The sequence below is a fragment of the Miniopterus schreibersii genome, assembly GCF_964146895.1.
Source record: "Miniopterus schreibersii genome assembly, chromosome: 2".
In the NCBI taxonomy this organism is placed as follows: domain Eukaryota; kingdom Metazoa; phylum Chordata; class Mammalia; order Chiroptera; family Miniopteridae; genus Miniopterus; species Miniopterus schreibersii.
Window position 1 is genome coordinate 132,653,081 of NC_138102.1, and position 20,697 is coordinate 132,673,777.

A 20,697-nucleotide genomic window follows, 5' to 3' on the forward strand; every position below is an offset into this window, starting at 1 on the left:
CTTTGGCCCCGCCCCGTGATTCCCAGAGGCCCCGCCCCTCCCCACCTGCAGCTCATCCAGGCCATTTCCAGGGGCTTTTCTGGGCAAGTGGCCTCTCCAGCCTCATGCTTAGGACTTTCCTACAATGTCTCAAACAAGCAGCAGCGGGCCCCATACGGCTTGATAAGTGGCCCCAGGCCTGGCACTAGCAGCAGCCTGCATTGGCTCAGAGCTTGGCCTCTCCTGGACACCTCCAAGCCCAGCACAAGTAGCAGCCAACTACGGTTTGCTGTGTAGCTCATGCTGGGTGGCCCTGGGAAAGGCACTGGCACAGGCTGACTTTGCATCTCCCGGGAGGCCCCAGAGACAGTGCACCTGGTGGTCAGACTCGACCACACTGGATTACAACCCTACCACAGCCACAAGTGACACACTCAAGGGACGCACTTGGTGAACACCAAAGCCCCAGTGAAGTACATCCTGCTCCATAGGGGTGTCTCCAGCACCGCAGCTCTTTGGCTGTAGTTGCAGCTGGTCCTCACAGCTGATTGGTCTGGGGATCAATTCCTCCCAGTGACACCAACAGCAACCAAGGCTCAACTACAACAGGACAGTGCACACAGCCCACACAGGGGAGCACCTAGAAGGCCCAGCTCAGATGACTGGGGAGGCTGAGCCCCTGGGTCCTACAGGACACCTACTACACAAAGCCACTCTACAAATTCCAGGAGACACAGCAGCTCTACCTAATACATAGAAACAAACACCAGGAAGCAGCCGAAATGTGGAGGCAAAGAAATATCACAAAGGAAAGAACAGAAGAAATCTTTAGAAGAGGAACTAAATGAAATAAATCCAAGCAAGCTAACAGATACAGAGTTCAGAATTTTGTTTATACGGATGCTCAACCATATTAGTAAGAGTTTTACAAAAATAACTGAGAAAATCGATGACATAATAAAGCACCAATTTGAAATGAAGACTACAGGAATATGAAATGAAGAATAATTTACAGGGGATCAACAGTAGAGTAGAGGATGCTGAGAATCAGCAGGCCAGAAGGGAGTGGCAAGAAATATTCAAAGTGATGAAAAACACGGAACTACAACCAAGATTGCTCTACCCAGCAAAGCTATCATTTAGAATTGAAGGTCAGATAAAGAGCTTCTCAGATAAGAAAAAGCTAAAAGAGTTCATCACCCCCAGACCAGCACTACAGGAAATGTTGAAGGGTCTTCTTTAAGAAGAAGCTAATGAACAAAAAAATCTGAGGAACTAAATAGATCCAGAGTCATTGACGCAGGCAAGAGACAATCACATTTCAGAGGAAAGGAGGGTGGAGGATGGGAAGAGATTACCCAAAGAAGTTATATGCACATATGCATAACCCATGGACACAGTCAATAACGGGGTGAAGGCCTGGGGAGGGGGTGGGAGCGAGGTAGAGGGGGTCAATTGGGGGGAAAAATGGGACACCTGTAATACTTTCAACAATAAAGATAAATTTTAAAAAAACACAAAAAGCAGTTGTCCTCAGAGATCCTTGCAATGGAAATTTTATTAATCCCAATCATTTTAGCAGGAAAATGAAGCCAGGTTAAATTAGCTAACTTCCTTTCCAAAGTCATCTTTGTCAACACCAGGCTCAGAACCCAGAAGTTGGCTGAGAGTCACATGATCCCAACACCTCTCTTTGTTTCCATACAAGTGTCTAGTAATAAAAACAGGGAGAGGTTATATGGTAACACTTCATTGGCCCGAGATCTCTAAATAGGGTGTTTTCTAAATAGTTTTCCAGGTGGCATCACATAGAATGTAGTATTCCAAAGAGGTATTTAATTTGGGAGCTTTTTATACATCCTTTATGCCTATTTCTCTTTGTTCAGTGTTTTGTTCTGAGAAGGACCTCTTTGTAGTCCTTCTCAAAGGAATGAACTTTTATTTTCACTACAGAAATATATACTTCAAATACTTAAAATGCCCTTGAGCTAAAATAAATACTTAACCAAAATATAAAAATAAAAAATCTCTTTGAGGCTCAAAGAAAAATCTTCTGATAGGAAGTGGGGAGTATGTTGGGCTCTTTGGAAATAACTTCTCAGCCTTGCCTTGGGCATGTGTCTGTGTTATAGAAGAATGCATTAGCTCCCGGTTCCTGGGAGGCTCGCAAAGCCAGCCAAAAAAGCTTTCTTCAGCAGTCCTCTGAGGCGGAGTTTGCAAGGAAGGGCTTGAAATAATAAACAGTGTCTTCCCTCTCATCCCCTCTAAAAAATAATTAGCTTTTTAGTTTATCATTTTAAAGAGATACGCGGTTCAAAAATACATAAAGGCCAGAGAGGATATCTGTGTGCATTCAGCAACCCTGTTTTCCAAATAACTCCTGTACAAGATGCTTGGCAGCCTCTGGCTTTGTCCTAGGACAGTTTCCATTCTCCAGGTATTGAACTTTGTTAGGCAAATTGGAGCTAGAGCTCAGAAGGAAAAAACAAGGGCGAATGGAGTATCCGGTAATGGAATCTCAGCGTAATCGCTGTGCGTGAACACAGAGCGAAGCAGGTGGTGTTGACACATATGACACTAAAGCTAAATGACAGATTACGTTTTAAAGAGGCAGCCCGAATGAACATATCCTAACATAAAAGCTGAATGTGCAAAGCCATTTGGGTTTGCCCATTTTGTCACCTAAATCGAGAGTGTGGAAAGCTCAAGTAAGTTGTGACAAGTGTCAGGCAGAGCATGCAGTTTAAGAGTTTTGCCTGTGAGTCGTATCTGTTAGATCAGGTTCCATCCTTCCTCCCCACACCTGCCTGGACCATCCTTCCCGAGAGGAACTTTCCAGTGGGGAACCGATGGGCCTCAGGGCAGGGACTGAGTTTAGATTCTGGAGCATTCAATTACTATTCTGTATGATCCTGTGCTAATTATTCTGCGTCCCAGCTCCCATTTGTTAACACTGGGATTAGGAACGCCTGCCTCTTAGGGCTGCTACAAGAGACGAATGTGGATAATGTTCTTGACTCCCGGCAGGGGTTGGATAAATCTTCATTCTCTCAGTTCTTTCCTCTTAATTTAATGGGACTTGAGGATGGATTACCTCTTGACTCTGGCTTAACCACGTGTGTCACTGATGTATAGGGGGGGTGATAATCAATTACACATAGTTAGCAATCAGTTTCATGTGGATTTATCATGACATTTGTGTCAATCTCTATTAGAATTCTGCTTTCTGTTTTTTAAAACGCTGAATTTAATGCTGCAAAGCTCAAAGTAAAGAAATATTAATATAGGACAAGTAACTATTTTTCTACTAAAATCCACCATAATCTTTTGAGATTTTGGAATTAGGGGACAGACTTAACACTTTGCACCACTGTTTTATGACAAGCCTTTTAACAGACTGAAGGCAAATTTTGTTTTGAATGTTCCCTCTAACCTTCGGTGTCACCATTTTTCTGTATTTACCTTTTTGCTTCCCCACTAACCCAATCACAGCACTGTTCACCTTTACTGTTGATTAGGCTTTCTTAGGGCAAGTTACTTTCCTTTTTCTTTTTGTACAAAAGTAATATATACCCATTGTAAGGAAAAACCACACACACACACACACACACACATTTATACATATACATATACATATACATATATATATAAAGATGACACTGACTATTAACATTAAGCATCTATGTGCCCGAGCCAACACTATTCTAAATGCTTTATTATCTATATTAACTCAGCTTTATTTTGCCTTTTAGCACTTATACCTGCCATACTATACACTTATTGGTTTACTGTCTGTTTCTCCTCAGCAGTATATAAATGGCTTGAGAGGAAGTACATGGTCTGTTTTTATTCACAGCTATATCCCCAGAACATCTAAAAGTGCCTGGCACAGTAGTAGGCATTCGAAAAATGTCTGTTGAATAAACAGTCTTTGTAACAAAGTGGGAGGGCCTCATCCAAGCTGTTGAGGGGATGAAGAGAACAAAAGGGCTGAGGAAGAGAGAATGTGCTCTCTCTGCCTTACCGTGTGCGAGGTGAGATGGGGACTTCTCCTGCTTTGGACTTGAACTCGGGCTAGAACTTACACCATCAGCTCTCCTGGTTCTTTCTTAGGCCTTTGGACTTGAATTGGAACTATAATATGGCTCTCTAGCTTGTTCACTGCATCTCTCTCTCTCTCTCTATATATATATATATGTACACACACATATAATTATATATATGATTTACACACACATATATGTAATTTCCATCCCCTTGGTTCTGGAAAAAACAGACTAATACAGATGCCCAGATTGGCTAAGTGATCTGAAATTCAAATACAAGTTTGCTGACTGCCAGTTCAGTCACTTTTGTTTCTTATAGCACAGTACTCTCCCTGTTTTCTTAACCCTACTTTGGTTCTCTTTCAAAAGTTAAACTAAAAAGAAGTTAATCAATGGGTTATATTCAGAAAGGGAGTCTAAAGATCTTGGTTCACCCTTTTACTTTTTAGCCCAATGAGTTCCATCTGGGAGATCACTTAAATCAACATTTCTAAGGAGGCAGGTTGCCACTGAGGCATATATTCAATTTTTCACCTCTGCTTTTGTTAAAGCAACTAATGCCATTGACTCTAAAAAAAAATACAAGTGAGCAGGTGATAAAGTACTTAAGTCCTCTGTGTTGTTTGGGAGGCATTACTATTAGAGATCTCTGTTAGAAAATGGTTTCCAAAAACTATGGCATTTGAGATAAAAGGACAGTAAAGGGCATGGGTTCTGGACCTGGACTTGAGCTCCCACTCTACTACTTACTGTGCAACCTGGGGCAAGCCTCTCTGGGCCTTACTTTCCTTTTCTGCAAAATGGGAATCATGATAGTAACTATCTTAAGAGATACTGTGACGACTGCATGAGATAAGGCAAGTCATGTGCTTCGCACAATAGCTAGCACATACATAATATGCATGCACAGATGTTAGCTGCTCTGACAGGCATGGCGAGCTACCTACAAATACCTCTCCTCTCTCAGATTCACAGAATCCCCAATGATCTGGCCAGTGAGCTAAGACTGTAATTCCCAGGCTTGCAGGCGGCCTGGGGGAACCATGTTCTAAGTTCTGGCCAATGAAACGTAGGTGAAAGTGTTACATGAGGCTTCCATTAAGTCTCCTTAAGAGACAGGGGACCTGCCCTTCTTTCTTTTTTCCATTTCAGGAATGCAGATGTAATGGCTGGAGCTCTAAGGACAAAGGTTACGATTAGGCTTCTCAGAACTGTGGATCAGGAGGAGCCAGATCTGGGGTGGATTTAAGTAACCTCCACACCAGCCCCGGGGTGCCAATCTCTGAGATTCTTTTCTGTGAAAGACTCTATAGGCCTCTATTTTGTTTATGCTGTTATTGTGAGTTCCTGTCGCTCAAAGCCAAGCTAATCCTAACTGCTGTGGCTGACCCTTGTGGTCTAAGAATCCAAATGGAGGCTTGAAACCATTCTGAGGCCCTGATTCTGCAAATAAAGGCAAGGTTGGGGCAAAAATATAGAAAACCTTTCCTCCTGTTCCAGAGGGCACTGTGACACCACCACCCTCTCTTCCCTGCTCAGAAGTCCAGGCCTTTATGCCTGTGTGCACAGCCTGTGTTCAAAGAATCTGAAAAGCGTGGTTCCCACTAAGGTAAGATGATTATAAAGGATCTCTTCCTGTCCTTCCTGGGCGTTTATGTTTTGTTGAAGACAAAGCTTACTGATATACTGTTTGGTATAATGAACAGGCCTATGGGAGAAATATTTTGGGGTAAAGCAGTGCACACAAAAGGCTGTGCCCACCACTAAGGTTGGCTATAATTTAATACCAAGCTCTCCGCTGGTACAAGGAAGGTCACGTACTCAGAGTGTTCACTTCCAGTTCCCAAGGAGTCCCCAGGACTGAGAGAAAGGAAGGAGTGAATATCTGTTTGGAAAGGCAATTAGAGCTTTCTCAATTCCCCGAGGCTACTTCTTTACACCTGTTATTTCAGTAATCATTATCACATCATCAGTTGTACACAATTCCATGCATGATGCAGCTCAGAAGGCTATCTGTTCATGACCAGTCAGTGGTTGAATAAAGACTCTAAACTACGTTCTCCCAACTCCTGGTCCACTTTTCAAACACTCCTCACCTTTTCTCACTTTCTGAACATCAACTGAGTATATATAATGGAGAGATTTCATTTGCACAAGACAGAATTTATATATCTGAATTTAAAGTGCAAGAGAAACCAAACATCATGTTCTGTTAGAGTAAAAGCTGTGTGTGTGTGTGGTGGTGGTGGTGGGGGGTAATATGAAGGTCTTTCCCCTGCAAAACATGACCTCTGACCTCGGCACAGCATGCGCTCTGGTTAAAATAAAAATTTCCCCCAAGAACTCAAAGTGCTCTACAGTCTACCTAATTAAAAACTCATTGCTGGTCTCCTCTACTCCTTAATTCCTCAACTGACTCTGAGAAACTAAATGACTGACTCATTCAAACTCTGGTGGCCATTTCTAGAGCCTGGCTCCTTCAGGCTTTCAGGATAACACTGATGAGGGTTTTAAGGAGGTGTCAGCTAACTTGACTCAATTGCATAGTCTGCTAAACATCTAAGTCCACTCCTTAGGCTGAATCCAGGAAAAATTTCACTCTGCACATCTCTCACTGAGATAAAATTTTCATAACAGTCTACTGGCTTATATACAACGAGCAAGTTTATCTTTGCCACCATTGTTTTGACTAGTACTACTAGTTTCAGACCATAATCCACAGGCTCTTGTCTCTGGTGCCATGACAACCATCAGATTTATTTTTTTAAACAATGCCCAAGCAAAGGGAGCCACAAAAAAGTGCCATGAAGCCCTCATCTTAAAATAGTTCAACGGAAGATGACACAGCTTGTCTTTTCTGGAGGTCTCAGAAGCATGATGCTCATTTTACTTTTAAATTCTAAATCGAGAATTTCTAGAAATGGTTGATACCTTAGGTTATCAGAAATTAATAAATTATAGGCTAATAAATGGCCTTTATCATCAAAAACTCTACTTCATTAGTTATTTTTTAATATGGAGGCTTTTGCATGTAAAGTTTAGAGTTTCTGAAGGAGGAACTAACTCATAAAAACTGTCAATTAGCCCGGCTGGCGTGGCTCAGCGGTTGGGCATCAACCTAGGATCCAGGAGATCGCGGTTTGATTCCCAGTCAGGGCACATGCCCGGGTTGCAGGCTCCATCCCCAATCAGGGCACACAGGAGGCAGCCGATCAATAACTCTCTCATCACTGATATTTCTGTCTCTCTCTCTCCCTTCTCCCTTCCTCTCTCTGAAATCAATAAAGACATATGTTAAAAAATACATAAAACAAAACAAAAAAAACCCCTGTTAATTAAATTATTAAGTACAGGTGTAGCAAAGTGCTACATAAAAATATAAATGTATCCCACATGTATAAAAAATTGGAAACTGAATTTTATAATATCACTAAGATCATAAAAGTATAAACCTAAGGGTTCTTTTAATTAGCAAGTATCAATGGAGCATTAGAAACAATTTAATTCCCCAAATTGCATTTTAGACACATGGCTTTTTAGAAACAAATAGAATTTGTAAATCAACAAACATGTTAATACTAAGTTTCAGGTTTAATTTGCCTATAAAGAAAAACCTCAAATAATCTTGTGCAATGCAAATGCACATATCTATAGTTAGAACAAATTAACAGAGTTAATTTCTCATGATGTTATTCTCTGTCATAAAATAAAAACTTACCAAGTTCCTCCAAAGGGAATTTGCATTTAATAATATAGTCATTAAGTATAAAACAAATTTACATAGGCATATGACTAACTCCAACTTGAACCTCATTGGTTTTGGTTTTCTTAATAAAATCATTTTAAATTATTTAATTTCTTATGACTATATGCAGTAGACTGGATAAAATTTAAATTCAGAATAGCAAATTACTGACCAAAAAAAAGATATCTCCCATCCTGGCTGGTGTGTCTCAGTTGGTTGGAGTGTCATTCCACACATCAAAAAGTGGCAGGTTTGATTCCCAGTCAGGGCACATACTCAGGCTGCAGGTTTGATCCTTGGTAGGGGACTTGCTGGAGGCAACCAATCGATTTTTCTTTCTTTTTCTCTCTTCCTCTCCCTCCCTCTCTTTCTCTCTCCCCATCCCCCTCTGAGATCAGTTTTTTTTAAAAAGTACTTCCCCAAAAGGTAATTTTAATATAGCAAGTCATTAACCAAACAATTTAACTGAAATGGGGGAAAAAATTAAAGTACTAGAATAAAGCAGCTCTAAATTTCTCAAACCCCAGAATGGCTAATTTAAGAATGGTAACATTTTAAAACAAAGTATCTGGAATTGAATACATGTAGAGATCACATATGATCTGTACATATAAAAACATGTCATCTTGTAACACATATAATCTAGATTCTTAAAGTGTCATAACTACATATACATATTTACTTGAATGTAATTTCCCCAAATTAGGAGGGAGTGGCAAAATAATATAGTAGTGTGCATCTATCCACCTGGTTCATTATTTCAACCGGACAAGCATCCATCAACACCCTGGCTTGGAATGAGTTCTAATAAAAGCCGTATTTCTGCAAACCATAATTCTAAACCAAAGAGTCTTGCAAAAGAAGAAAGATTATGTGCTTACCGTATACAGCTCATTAAGAACCTTCATTAAATCCTCATGAAGTTGGAATGAAATCTCTTTGCTCTGTAATTAAGAAGAAATTAAGAAAGAATATTTAAAAACATAATAGAAACTTGTTTCTAAATTATTTACATCTTAAAAAGTCCATTGACTAAAAATAGAAGAATGTCATATATAACACAACAGAAGGCCAGCATGCCTAATAAAATAAACATCTTTGACCAGGTGGCCCTTTCTAAAAAAATAGATATATGCATTGAAGGTCACTATAGGCTGGACAGAAGCAAACAAGTGATTGAACAGTCTGAATGGCTCTCCCAACATCCAAATCAGGCTTTATCAAGAAGAGAGAAAAGGTAAGCAGGGTGAATGAAGCGTCATGACTACTCAGAAGCTGAGATGCAGAACTAAAGTCATTAAAAGACGCATTCTGCATCCTGTCTCCCATCTCAGTATGGTCACAAAGGAGTTTTGCCGTGTGATTCCAAAAAAGCTAAGTTAGAAACCAAAAAGAAATGAATTCTCCCTTTTCAAAATAACTAACTGACTGACTGCAGTTTTAAGAAAGCACTTTCAAAACAATGAGAAGAAGGTAAGGCCACCTACGGCCCACATGCTTTCACCCCTGTGTTCATTATAATTATTTTCATTGAGACAAAAGGCAGAGTTTTACTCTTCTACTCAGTTGGTAAATAACAGCATTTAAAACAGTCTTCCCTAGGTTAATTCTGAGAGTTTGGTAGAGGACTATCTGAATATTTTTTTTCCAGCCAAATCTTGAAGCAATTTTAAAGGAAATCATATATCCAAATTGTGTGTTTTTTTTTTTCCTGTCTTGGGTTCATTATGTAAGTCAGCTACAGAGAATGGGGGGGAAAATGCGCAGAATGGCTTAATTTGCAGTTGGAGACAATAACAACAGCATCCATTGGTTCACTGATGTATCTGCCACTGGACTGTGGGCATGGGGGGGAAGGGCCATGTCTTTATTAGCTCTGTAAGCGTGGGTCCTACACTGGCTTGGGCATAAGGCCAGGGCTAGGATGAGGCAAGTGAGGCACGTAGGTATGAAATTTAAGGAGGCACCCACTCTCACCCTAGCCCAGGGCATGCTCGGGCACGTAGGACGCTTAGCAGTAAACACTTGCTAAGTGAATCTGTAAACGAGCTGAACTATGGTGTTTGTGTAATAGCTGAAGTCATTATATTTGCTGAAAGCCGGCCCCTGGTGAGAGGGCAGAAAGGAAAGGCACACAGACCACTCTTAAGAAAACATTAGGACCGTGATGAAACACAGTCCAGCTGTGAACACAAGGCCATTGGGTCAGGCCTCCCTCAAAAAAGGCCAAATGTGATGAAGCGAAAGTTCGTGGAAGATAAAATAGTGTGGGAAGATGACATCAGAGCAGTGCCTGGGCTCTGAGAAACTCAGATTCGTCCGTGATCAAGGGAGCTACTGTTTCTCCAGCCCCAAAGGCTTCTAAACTCTCTACATTGGAGTCAAAGTTTCATGTTGGCCGTGTCTGACAGGTGAAGAGGTGGGGTAAGAAGCACTCGAGTTAAAGGAAAGTCACCAGAGAGCAAAGAAGCCAACCGAAACTCATTTTATTGTCCCTAAATCTTGGCTATTCTGACCCATACATATTACACTACAATCTCCTAGGACTTCAGCTTGGTGTTATTTTAATATCAGATTTCATTCGGGGACCGGGGCCACCAATTCAGAACTCTCTAATGGGATCAAAGGCCAGCAAGCAACTCTGCTCAGCTGACCATAGTTCAGGTAGCAAGCCCAAAAAGAAAATATTCCTTGGCTAAGACTTTAGAACAAAAACAAAATAATGTCCCTTAGGTCCAATTAGCCCCAAGTGAAGAATATTTAGGATCAGATTAAAGACAGATTTTGGTGATAAGGGCACTCCAAGCTACCCTAGGTCAAATATCTTAGAACAAGCAAGAAGATTCTCTGCATATTTTTGATTTTACAAGAGTTCAGGTAATGAGGTAGAAGAAATCTATCACAGACAAACTGGGCTCCGCCCAGCATACTCTTACATTTTTCTTTCACCTTTCCCCAGGGGTCCTGAAATATAAAAAAAAAAATCTGTCTGGGAGGCAATATAGCATACTGCTTAAAAGGATTCTGGAGTCAGAATGCCTGGGTCTGAAGTCACAAAGACTTTGGATTCCCTTGGGCCTCAGCTTCCAGATCTATAAAATGAACATGGTCCCTGTAATGGGACACTTAATTCCATTGACTTCCCTGAAGGAAGTGCTTGGCAGATACAAGTTGATTTGATTTTGAAGGCCCTCATTATTGCTCTGGCCTTTAAATCCCTCTCCCGGTGACTCCTGATTTGGGAGGGCACCGACTATTGTGCTCTGGCTCTTGGGCATTTTTTACACCCCTACTTCCTTGCCATGTCGTACACTAAATTTTTCTGTTACATTTCTATGTTCACATGTGGGGGGAATGGATGAATTAATCCAACATCCACTAAGAAATGGATAAACCCAGAGCTGAATACCTATTTCGAATTGCTTACTATTTATTGTCACTTTTATGTTTCAGATTCCTGAAGCCAGTGTGATAAGATATATACAATGAACGAAAGAGGCTCTTAAGGAGCCGAGTGCTGAGGTCATGGTCCCTGTCCTATGGCCCAGAAACAATGAAAGGACTATCTCATGTTGCCCCACCCCAACTTTAGGCATGTTTCCAATTTATTATAGTAACAGTAAAAAAGAACCCTTTCTTCTAAATAATATTCTATACACCCCAAAGAAGCAATCTTAAACCAAAACACACCTGCTGAGGCACACAGCATGCTGGCGTCCTAGACTAATGGGACTGAAACCCTCTCGCTAGAAAATAACTGGATTATCAAAACTCCATCAAAATTCAGTAGGTTAAACATGCCTCTGGACTCTATTTCATTAAAATTTAAAAACAGTGAGAGCAGACCCTTGACCCTTGAACAAGAACTGCTGAGTAAGAAAAATGATACTGGCATGAAGGAAAGCGATCAATGTTCTCTTTGTACAACATAAAAAAGTAACTTTATGAAATGATATATGTTTGAAATAAAGTATTTTCTGTGTTACTTGAGACTGGCTGATTAAATTTACTTTTACATGAAAGGAGATTCCCTGCAACGGCTTCAGGTATGAAGTTGGAAAAGGGTAGAGTTCCTCACCCCCCACCCCCGCCATTCATATAAACCTTGTTCAAATGATGGGATAACTACAAATGAACGTCATAGGATTCTGGGATTCTGCCCCCAAACGAAGAAAAATGGAACTTCCGTTCAGCTGACGTTTATTGAATGTCTCCAATGTGCAAACCCAGAGTTGAATACCAAGCCTATTTCTAATTGTTTACTATTTATTGTCACTTTGATATTTCAGATACCACAAACCTAAGAGCAAAATTAATAGTCCAAAATTTGTACCCTTCTATTATAAAAATGAATTAAATATACTGAAGAATATTGGGAAAATGGAGAACAGAAGAACAAAGCCCCCACCATTATAATTTGATGTATTTCTTCCAAAGTTTGTTATGTAAACATAGGTATGAGTTGCAATCGTTCTATAATAATAAAGCATCTTTTCTACTTTTTTCAGTTACCATAAAATTTTCCATGTATTTATATAGTTTTCAGAACCATCATCATCATTGGATTCATAACTACCCAGTGAATGGATATTAACCACTCTTCTATTATGGTTTCCAACATTTCCACTCTTTCTATCAATCATTCAGTCTTTTACTTACTCATTTAATTTCACCAACATGTTTTAACACTGAACTATTATCACAAATTCTGGGCTAAAGGTTTATCTTGCATTTTGTGTTGTTTCCTTAATATAAATTCCCAGACATGAAATTACTAGGATAAAAATATTGACTTCTGTAAGACCCTTAATACATATTACAATGTTTTAAAAAGGGTTATAATAAATGTACGTTGCTTCCAGGACGACAGTGTCACTGAAGTCATAATCTGGGGTTCACCCAAGGCTTGCTTCATCTCCCTGAAGAAGTCACCACTCCTCTCTGTTCCGGTGGATTCATTTTTCTGTATGTCATTAGAATTTAAAAAATAAAGATTTCTAATTATGTCCTTCCTCTGATTAAAATTCATCAAACACTTGCTATATTTTTTTCAGACTGGAGTTCAAATTTTTAAGCACCCATAATTTCTCCCGCCTAACTACTCTGCTTTACCATGCACAAATCTCAAACCACACTCTTCGGTCGGCCAGGTCATAAACTGTTAACTTTCAGGTCTCTGTGCTTTTCCCAAGCTGTTTCCTCTGCCCAGACTCTCCTTCCTTCTCTTGCTTGGTATGATCCTACAAGTTACTCAGTGAAAGCTTTCTTGTAACTTTGCTTTGAGCCCCAAATAAAAAAAACATATACCCTCCCTTGTCTATGATTATATAATATATTCACCCATTTATCACCAATCCTAGGCTATGTCATTTAGTGGTTAAGAATTTAAACTTTAAAATCGAACTGCCTATTTTCAAACTATCCTGTTACTGTCTGTGTATCAGTTAAATAATTTTGCAAAATCTCAGTTATTTCAATGGCAAGATGGAGATGCCAATAGTCTCTAGGCCGAAGTTTCTTTGGGGTGGTCCTTATTAAACACCTAACAGCACACAGTGAGTGCTAAACTGATGTCACCCATTATGATTATGCTCATCACATTTCCTTCTTCCTAAACAGTGTTTCTTTGAGAGCAGGGAGGACATCCTCACCATCTTTGTATTCCCAGGGCCTGCTTTGGTGCCTGGCACACTAGGTGTTCCACATATGTTTGCTGAATGAATGGGACCCAGAGCTGAGGAAGGTGTGGCTTTTGCCCTCCAGAGTTGACAGTCTCATGGAGGAGCCAGGCGAGCCCAAACAGATTCCTCTACAGGGCCCTGGCCAGGATCTCTATTCCTGCAGGCCTGCAGGCTTGCTCCCTGCAGCCTCCCAGCAAGGAGGGAAAGACAGACACAGCGCATAATAATGCAGCCACATGTGAGTGCACCGAGCAATCAATCAAGTGATCTATACAGCTGGGTTAAATGACCAATTCAGAGGGCGTCTGGCTCTGACAGAGGTATTTTTTTTTTTTTAAAGTAAATCTATTATGATGACCAGTCAAGGAATCTCGACCTTATCCTGAGTCAGAGTGGGAGTGTGAGAGAAAAAGGAAAACCAGGTTAAATATTTAATGATAAGGTTTCAGATGATTTTAGTGTCTCACACTTAGTGAGTTTTGGATGTAAATTCTGGTTAAAGGGGTCAGGTGATGCTTCTCCAATATGTGTGCTTTTAAGTCCAAAGCTCATGTTCATGTGTCTTTATAATAATAGATTCCCTTAATTCATGTAAACTCTGAAGACCTGAGTCCACAGCATCCTTCAACATGCCCAATGGAGAAAGCTGGGTTGGGCTTCCTGGCCTGAACCAAGCTTCTGAATAATCTTTATAGTGTTTCTGCACACTTCCCTTCTATCTGTCAAGGGGCATGATTTTGTACTTACTAAAATAGACATCTAAATATCAGCACATGGAATTAACTTCATGATCTACTTCATTCCCAAGAGGAAAAATAATCAGTATCCTTTCAGACAAAACTCCATGCCACTAGAAAATGTGGGAAAATTACAAAAGATCACAGACGCCGGGGAACCAGAACTTTATTTGGTAAACAAACTTAATTTTAAAGGAAATAGCTAGGGCATCTCCTAGAATATTTACTAAAGTAATTTTGAGGCAAATGTGGCATCCAGGTGAAAAAGTTCCGCTGTGGCTATGTTCAGCCTGTGAGCAGACAATTTGAAAGGTGCAAAGTCACAGACACCAAAGTCACTCACAACCTCCCAGGGACAAACAGCACGTGAACAGACAGGTTAAGTAACTCAAGACTGAAATTTAAAATCCTACAGGGAATGAAGTAGGTGACACAACTCTTTTCATTTTCAGCTTGCATCTCCTTAACTCTTTAAGAGAAACACAATTTTTCATGGTAGGGTTATTTCTCTACTCAAAATGGTGATAAATTAGGAAATACCTTTTCAGTATCACTAAATGAATAAGCACTTAGGCGTAAACTCCCAGTGGCGGCTATAAACAACTTACTCAATTAAAACCAGAATGTGTTATGAAACTCTGGTTCAGACTTAATACAGTTAAAAATACCAGAAATATATTTCCAGATAATTTTTCAATACAGTAAACTTTCCAAACATTTAATAACTCAGCTTTATTGACAATTTCTTAATATTACCATAGTAACATGTTTTCTTTAGTACACCGGTTTTCAACCAGTGTGCCACAAGAATTTTTAAAGCATGCATTCCCTGACTACTTAGTCAGGGGCGCTGACCTCTTTTCCCTCAGATTGTCAAATGAAAAAATGACAACAGCCAACACAACAACAGCCGTCCAGTGTGAATGAACCACAATTATTATACCTTTTTTTTTAATCGCAGAATTTTAGTAATTAGTTTATGTGTGCCATGAGATGAAAAAGGTTGAAAATTGCTGCTTTAGTGGATGAACCTGAGTTTAGTATTTTATCATTAAATCCAACTATCTTTCTCTTTTCTGACTGAGGTCCTAAGCGACACTGCTTCCCAGGATAACCAAAAGGTTACCTCTATGGCACGGTTGGCTGGGGCTCTGAGTATAGTCTGTGGTGAAGCAAACTAGATCACATTGTGTAGAAATCCCTGGCTTCAGTCTTAATAGCACTGCGGTAAGGAAGTCCAGGAACTATTTACAAAAACAAATCAATAAGTCAGAGATTTGCTCATTTATAAGTCATCCATTGACTTAGTAAGCAAAAGGCAGACACTGATAAAAGTCATTCATTCATGTCCTCACTCATGCGTTCTCTCATTCATTCTATCAGTTTTTATGAGTACCTTCTAGGTGCCAAAGACAGAAAAGCGGCCTTATAGTGTAGCGAGAGAGGTAAACAAAACAATTTCAATAGAGTCTGGCTCATTTAAACCAAGTAAAATTTCTATATATAACTTGTGAATCAAATAAAAAAAATTAAGAAACTAATCAATCATCAAGAATTTAACCAAAATCAGAAACTTCCTTTAAAGGTCTATATTTAGCCTAATACTAATAGCACCATCTCAGAACTGGTTAACTGGTCCACAGAATTAACGATGGATTTAAGTAAAGTAGCCTAAGGAATAGAGAAAAAAATTTCCCATGAGTAAGTCTTACCCTTGTTTCACCACATAAAATCACCCTTCATTTTTCTAAATACTGATGCAATCGTCTAATCGTATCAACTTTTAAATCAGTATGTCTCAGATAGTCACTTCAACATACTGTAATTCAAGACTTAATTTATGGAATACTTAATTGTGTTTGAGGTGCTACACCAAGGAAGGTAAAGTCCATTCCAGAGAACACTGCAAAGCTACAACCAAGCAGAACTCTAATTCTGAGTTAGCCCTAGCTGACTTAAATGTTAGGTCTTCCTAGGGTATTCCTAATTGGTCTTAGCTCCTGTAGAGTTACAGAGCTAGTTAATCTAAGCCACCCTCTATATGACAGGTCTTCAAATATTTGAGACAGCTACTGAGTCCTAGCTAAGGCTTACTTTCTCTGTCCTAAATAGTCCCAGAAACTTCAACTATTTCTTATATGACACAGTTTAAAGAAATGAGAGAGAATTCTCCCTGCTTCCCAGATAATTGTTCATTGTCTTGTAGCTAGTGGTATTAAAAGGGAGCTTTCTTTATACTTCAAGGGGTGGCGGCTAATACCTTGGGAGGATCAGGAGACAAGCCCCACCTCCCGGTGACCTGCAGTCACTTGCCATTGCCCTGTTTTGTGGAGGCAGTCCAGACCCATCAGTGCAGTTACTGTAAACCTGGGAATCTTGGAATCACTGTTACATTCTTCTTTTTCCAAGAAGCTAAAGAGCCATCAGCTAAAGGAGTAGACGCCTTAAGAAAATCTGATCAGGATGGACTGAATAGCAATGTTCAGGCTTTAAATTGCAAAGGACCTTTAAAAAAGAGCAACAAACATTCGATTCATTCTTCATCTACACGGATGAAAATTTTGAAGATGATATCATTACAAGTGTGGAACTGCTCTCCGACCGTAATTCACGATAGAGTGAAAAAAACCACCCAGTTACTAATGAAACAGCTTTCTCACTAGGTTCCCCAGGACCCATTTCTCCCATCCCAACTTACTCTTCACAGTGTTTTAGAAAAATAAGGCTGACTATACCATATCCCTGCTTTAATTTTTTTCTTGGCTTCCTTTGTTAGATAAGATACTAATTCCTCAAACTGAGAATCAAAATTCTTGCATGCTCCCCACCCACCCCCAACCTGGATCCAACCCTTCTGGAGCTCAGATAGCTGTTATTCCACCACGTACATTTCACCACGCAACGGGCTACACCCCTAACCCCAGCCGGCTGTGCAACTGAGTGAGCTTTCAGTCCAGGCAAAAGAGGCGCTCTAAGGTGTCTTTACAACTCACTAGTGCTACAAATTGAGTCTGCGGGGCCACCAAGAGCCCCACCTACACTCAGCTTCTCAGAACTCCAAGCCCTCTTCTTTGCTGTTCCTTCTGTAGAGAAGAATGCACTTCCCCTGATTCCTCTGCAAATCTCACCAAGTTTTAAGACTTTAATCAAATGCTACTCTCCCTGTGAATATGTTTTCCATTTTCCTAGGCAGTGTATCTTACTCAGTCCTCTGTGCTCTTGTGGTCTTGGGTTCTAGCTCTGTAAGAGCAGTTACTGACTTATAATGCAATTTTTACCTCTTCGATCTTTTTCCTGTAATCACTAACTTAATTATAAGCTCCTTTGGATACCAATTAAGGATCTTTGTCTTACATTTGTGACCTTTGCACTCATCACTGTATGTGCCTGTCATGGTAATCATGATGACAATCATTATGTGCCATAATGATAATCAGTGAAGGTTTGTTGACTGAATAATGAAGTAGGATGTTTACCCTGTTGCGGGAAAGAAAGCGGATCTCAGTAAGGGTCAGGAAAAAAAAATGAAAAGGGAAGGAAAAGAAGTTACAGTGGATTTGTCATGACCCTTCAGTGGAATTATAAGATGTTGCCAAATAATAAAAGATAATTATTTTAGTTGACCCTGGCAATCTCCATCTTTAGAGCTAAAGAGATGAACTTTTTATGGGCATGTTGATTCAAGCCAGCACATTAGCCAATTATGAGTCTCTGTTCCATTGGAACTATCAAATTTTTTTTAAAAAATATCTTTGTTGATTTCAGAGAGAGGGAGAGGGAGAGAGAGAGAGAAACATCAATGATGAGAGAGACATTGACCGGCTGCCTCCTGCACGCCCCACACTGGAGATCGGGCCCGCAACCCGGGCATGTGCCCTGACCAGGAATCGAACCCCGATCGCCTGGATCCTAGGTCCACGCTCAACCACTGAGTCACGCCCAGCCGGGCAGAACTATCAAATTTTAAAAAGTAAAAATAGTGCATGTATTTATTTACTATCAATTATTGACCATTACTGGTTTTTCTCAATCTAAATAGTTCATATATAAGATGTAAACTTTTTTATTTTTATGAGTTTCTACATTGATCTGACAAAGTATTTAGTTTGTAAAATATCTGTTTCTGCTTAACTACTTATCTAATAATGAGAAAATACTTTTTTCTTTGAGATTTAAAAGGTACTGAAATCTGACAGCCATATTCAGAATCTCATTACAACTGCGTATTTTTGAGTTGCTATAATTCGAGGTATGGCATGTGTTCCTTAATTTAAATATTTGCTATATGTGCTGTACCCCTTAATATGGCAGTTATTGCAGCTGCTGAAAATCTGTTAGAACCCTACCATGTGAAATTAAACATAGTCTTCAACTGGTAAGAAGCCTTGACTAGTAACCTGAACACAGGTCCTGTTCTCAGGTTGCTTTAAACTTTGATCTCGCCCGGCCGGGCGTGGCTCAGTGGTTGAGCGGTGGCCTAGGATCCAGGCGATCGGGGTTCGATTCCCGGTCAGTCAGGGCACATGCCCGGGTTGCGGGCTGCAGCCGATCAATGACTCTCTCATCACTGATGTTTCTATCGCTCTCTCTCCCTCTCCCTTCCTCTCTCTGAAATCAATAAAGATATATTTTTAAAAAAATAAATAAACAAACTTTGATCTCAAGTGTAGACACCTAGACACATGGTGGGAATGTTCTCTCCTCATCAGTTCTTTTCTTAAGACTTCAATTTCCTTCTTGAATGAGGAGAGTGGGTAAGGATTCAGTGTCCATGGCTCTTTGAAAATAAACTTTATTAAGTCTCAATTTTTTTATAAGTCTCAGTTTTCGAATGTTTCTGTTGACGAACATTTTGGTTTACGAAGGCCACAAACCCAGAAGCAAATGCTTCGGTTTCCGAACACGCCTCAGAAGTCAAACATGCCACCCGGCTCCCGCTGAGGGCAGGATCCCGAGGCCCAGCTGTTGGCTGTGGATCCCTCGGTTTTCGAACATTTCAGAACTTGAACGATCTTCAGGAACGGATGACATTCGAAAACCGAGGTACCACTGTAACTGAACCTAAATAAACCTGGTGCCGAACGATATGCTTCTACTCCTCCTTCTGGCAAGTGAGGAACCGGCCTTCTGACCTACTCCATGTTTGTTAGTTGACTCTAGCATTGCACACCTTATGACTGAAAACAATCAAATTGGAATATTTCTTTAAAAAAATCTGTTTAGGAGAATAGAGGACTCAATGTGAATCAATAGTTCTCAACTAGGGCCAATCTCCCCACCCAACCCCTGCTCTGGGATACCTGTTAATATCTAAGGATGTTTCTTGGTTGTCAAAATGAATAAGGTGCTAGTAGCATTTAGTGGATAGAGAAATCTACACTCACCCAATTGTTGTTCTCACATAATCAATGTATTATTTTTCCTCTGTCTGCTCTCGATATTTTTTATCTTTAACTTTTGGTGTGATTATCATGTGTCTGGGTATGGACTTCTTTGAATTCATGTAGTTTGGATTTTGCTGACCTTCTTGAATATATAGGTTTAGTTCATTTGCCAAATTTGGGAAGTTTTCTTGCAACTATTTTTTCAAATATTTCTTTTGTGCACACACTTTCCCTTCTCCCTCTCCTTCAGGGACTCTGCTGACACAAATGTCAGACCTTTTGGTATTGTCCCAAAGGTCACTGAGGCACTAATTATTCTTTTTTTCAATCTTTTTTCTCTCTGTTGTTCAGACTGGATGATTTCTATTAATCTATCTTCAAGATTAACAGAAGTTAATCGGACTCTTCTTTCTGTTATCTCCATTCTGCTATTGAAGCCATTTGTTGAGTTCTTTTCATTTTGATCACTGTATTTTTCAGTTCTAAGATTTCCATTTGTTTATAGCTTCTATTTCTTTGCTGAGACTTTCTATCTTCCTATTCATTTCAACAATGCATGCCCTTACTTCTTGGAACATTTTTATCATGGTTGCTATAAAAGTCTCTGTTAGATAATTCCAACGCTTGTGTCATTCAGAATTGGTGTCTGTTGATTGTCTTTTCCCACATGAATTGGGGTTTTCCTGGTTCTTTGTATTCTGAGTCAATCTTGGATTGTATTCGGATATTTTGAATATTATGTTATGAGAATCTGAGTCTTATTTAAACCATATGTAGAATGTTGATATTTTTGTTTTATCAGGAAATCAACCTGGTTGGATTCAGGACACAAATCTGACCAGCCTTCGATGGGTTGTGGTTTCAATGTCAGTTCTGTTCCCAACACTATCACAGCACTATTTGGATCCGTCCTGCATATGTACCATTCAGTGGCCAGTCTGGAACCCCATGCAATGATCTACCCTTTAGTTCAGTTCTCAAAGTCATTGGTAGGTACACTGCTAAAGATCAGTCTCAGGCCTCTACCACTCAGAGGTGAGCCCAGGAGTTAAAAAGAACTTTATGGAATTGCTTTTTTAATCTTTATGCTCTCTGTAATCTCCCTAGTACTTCTGGATTCCCTGG

At 40.0% G+C, this 20,697-nt stretch overlaps 1 protein-coding gene across 4 annotated transcripts in view; it reads right to left on the reverse strand.

The window, feature by feature from the left end:
• The window catches only part of SRGAP1 (SLIT-ROBO Rho GTPase activating protein 1), a 235,625-nt gene that overhangs the window by 87,065 nt on the left and 127,863 nt on the right, over nt 1–20,697 (reverse strand). For all 4 annotated transcript variants that reach the window (XM_081127248.1, XM_081127247.1, XM_081127246.1 and 1 more), the window contains exon 4: nt 8,652–8,714. In XM_081127248.1, the coding sequence (XP_080983374.1) occupies nt 8,652–8,714 (63 nt within the window). The remainder of the gene's footprint in view (nt 1–8,651; nt 8,715–20,697) is intronic.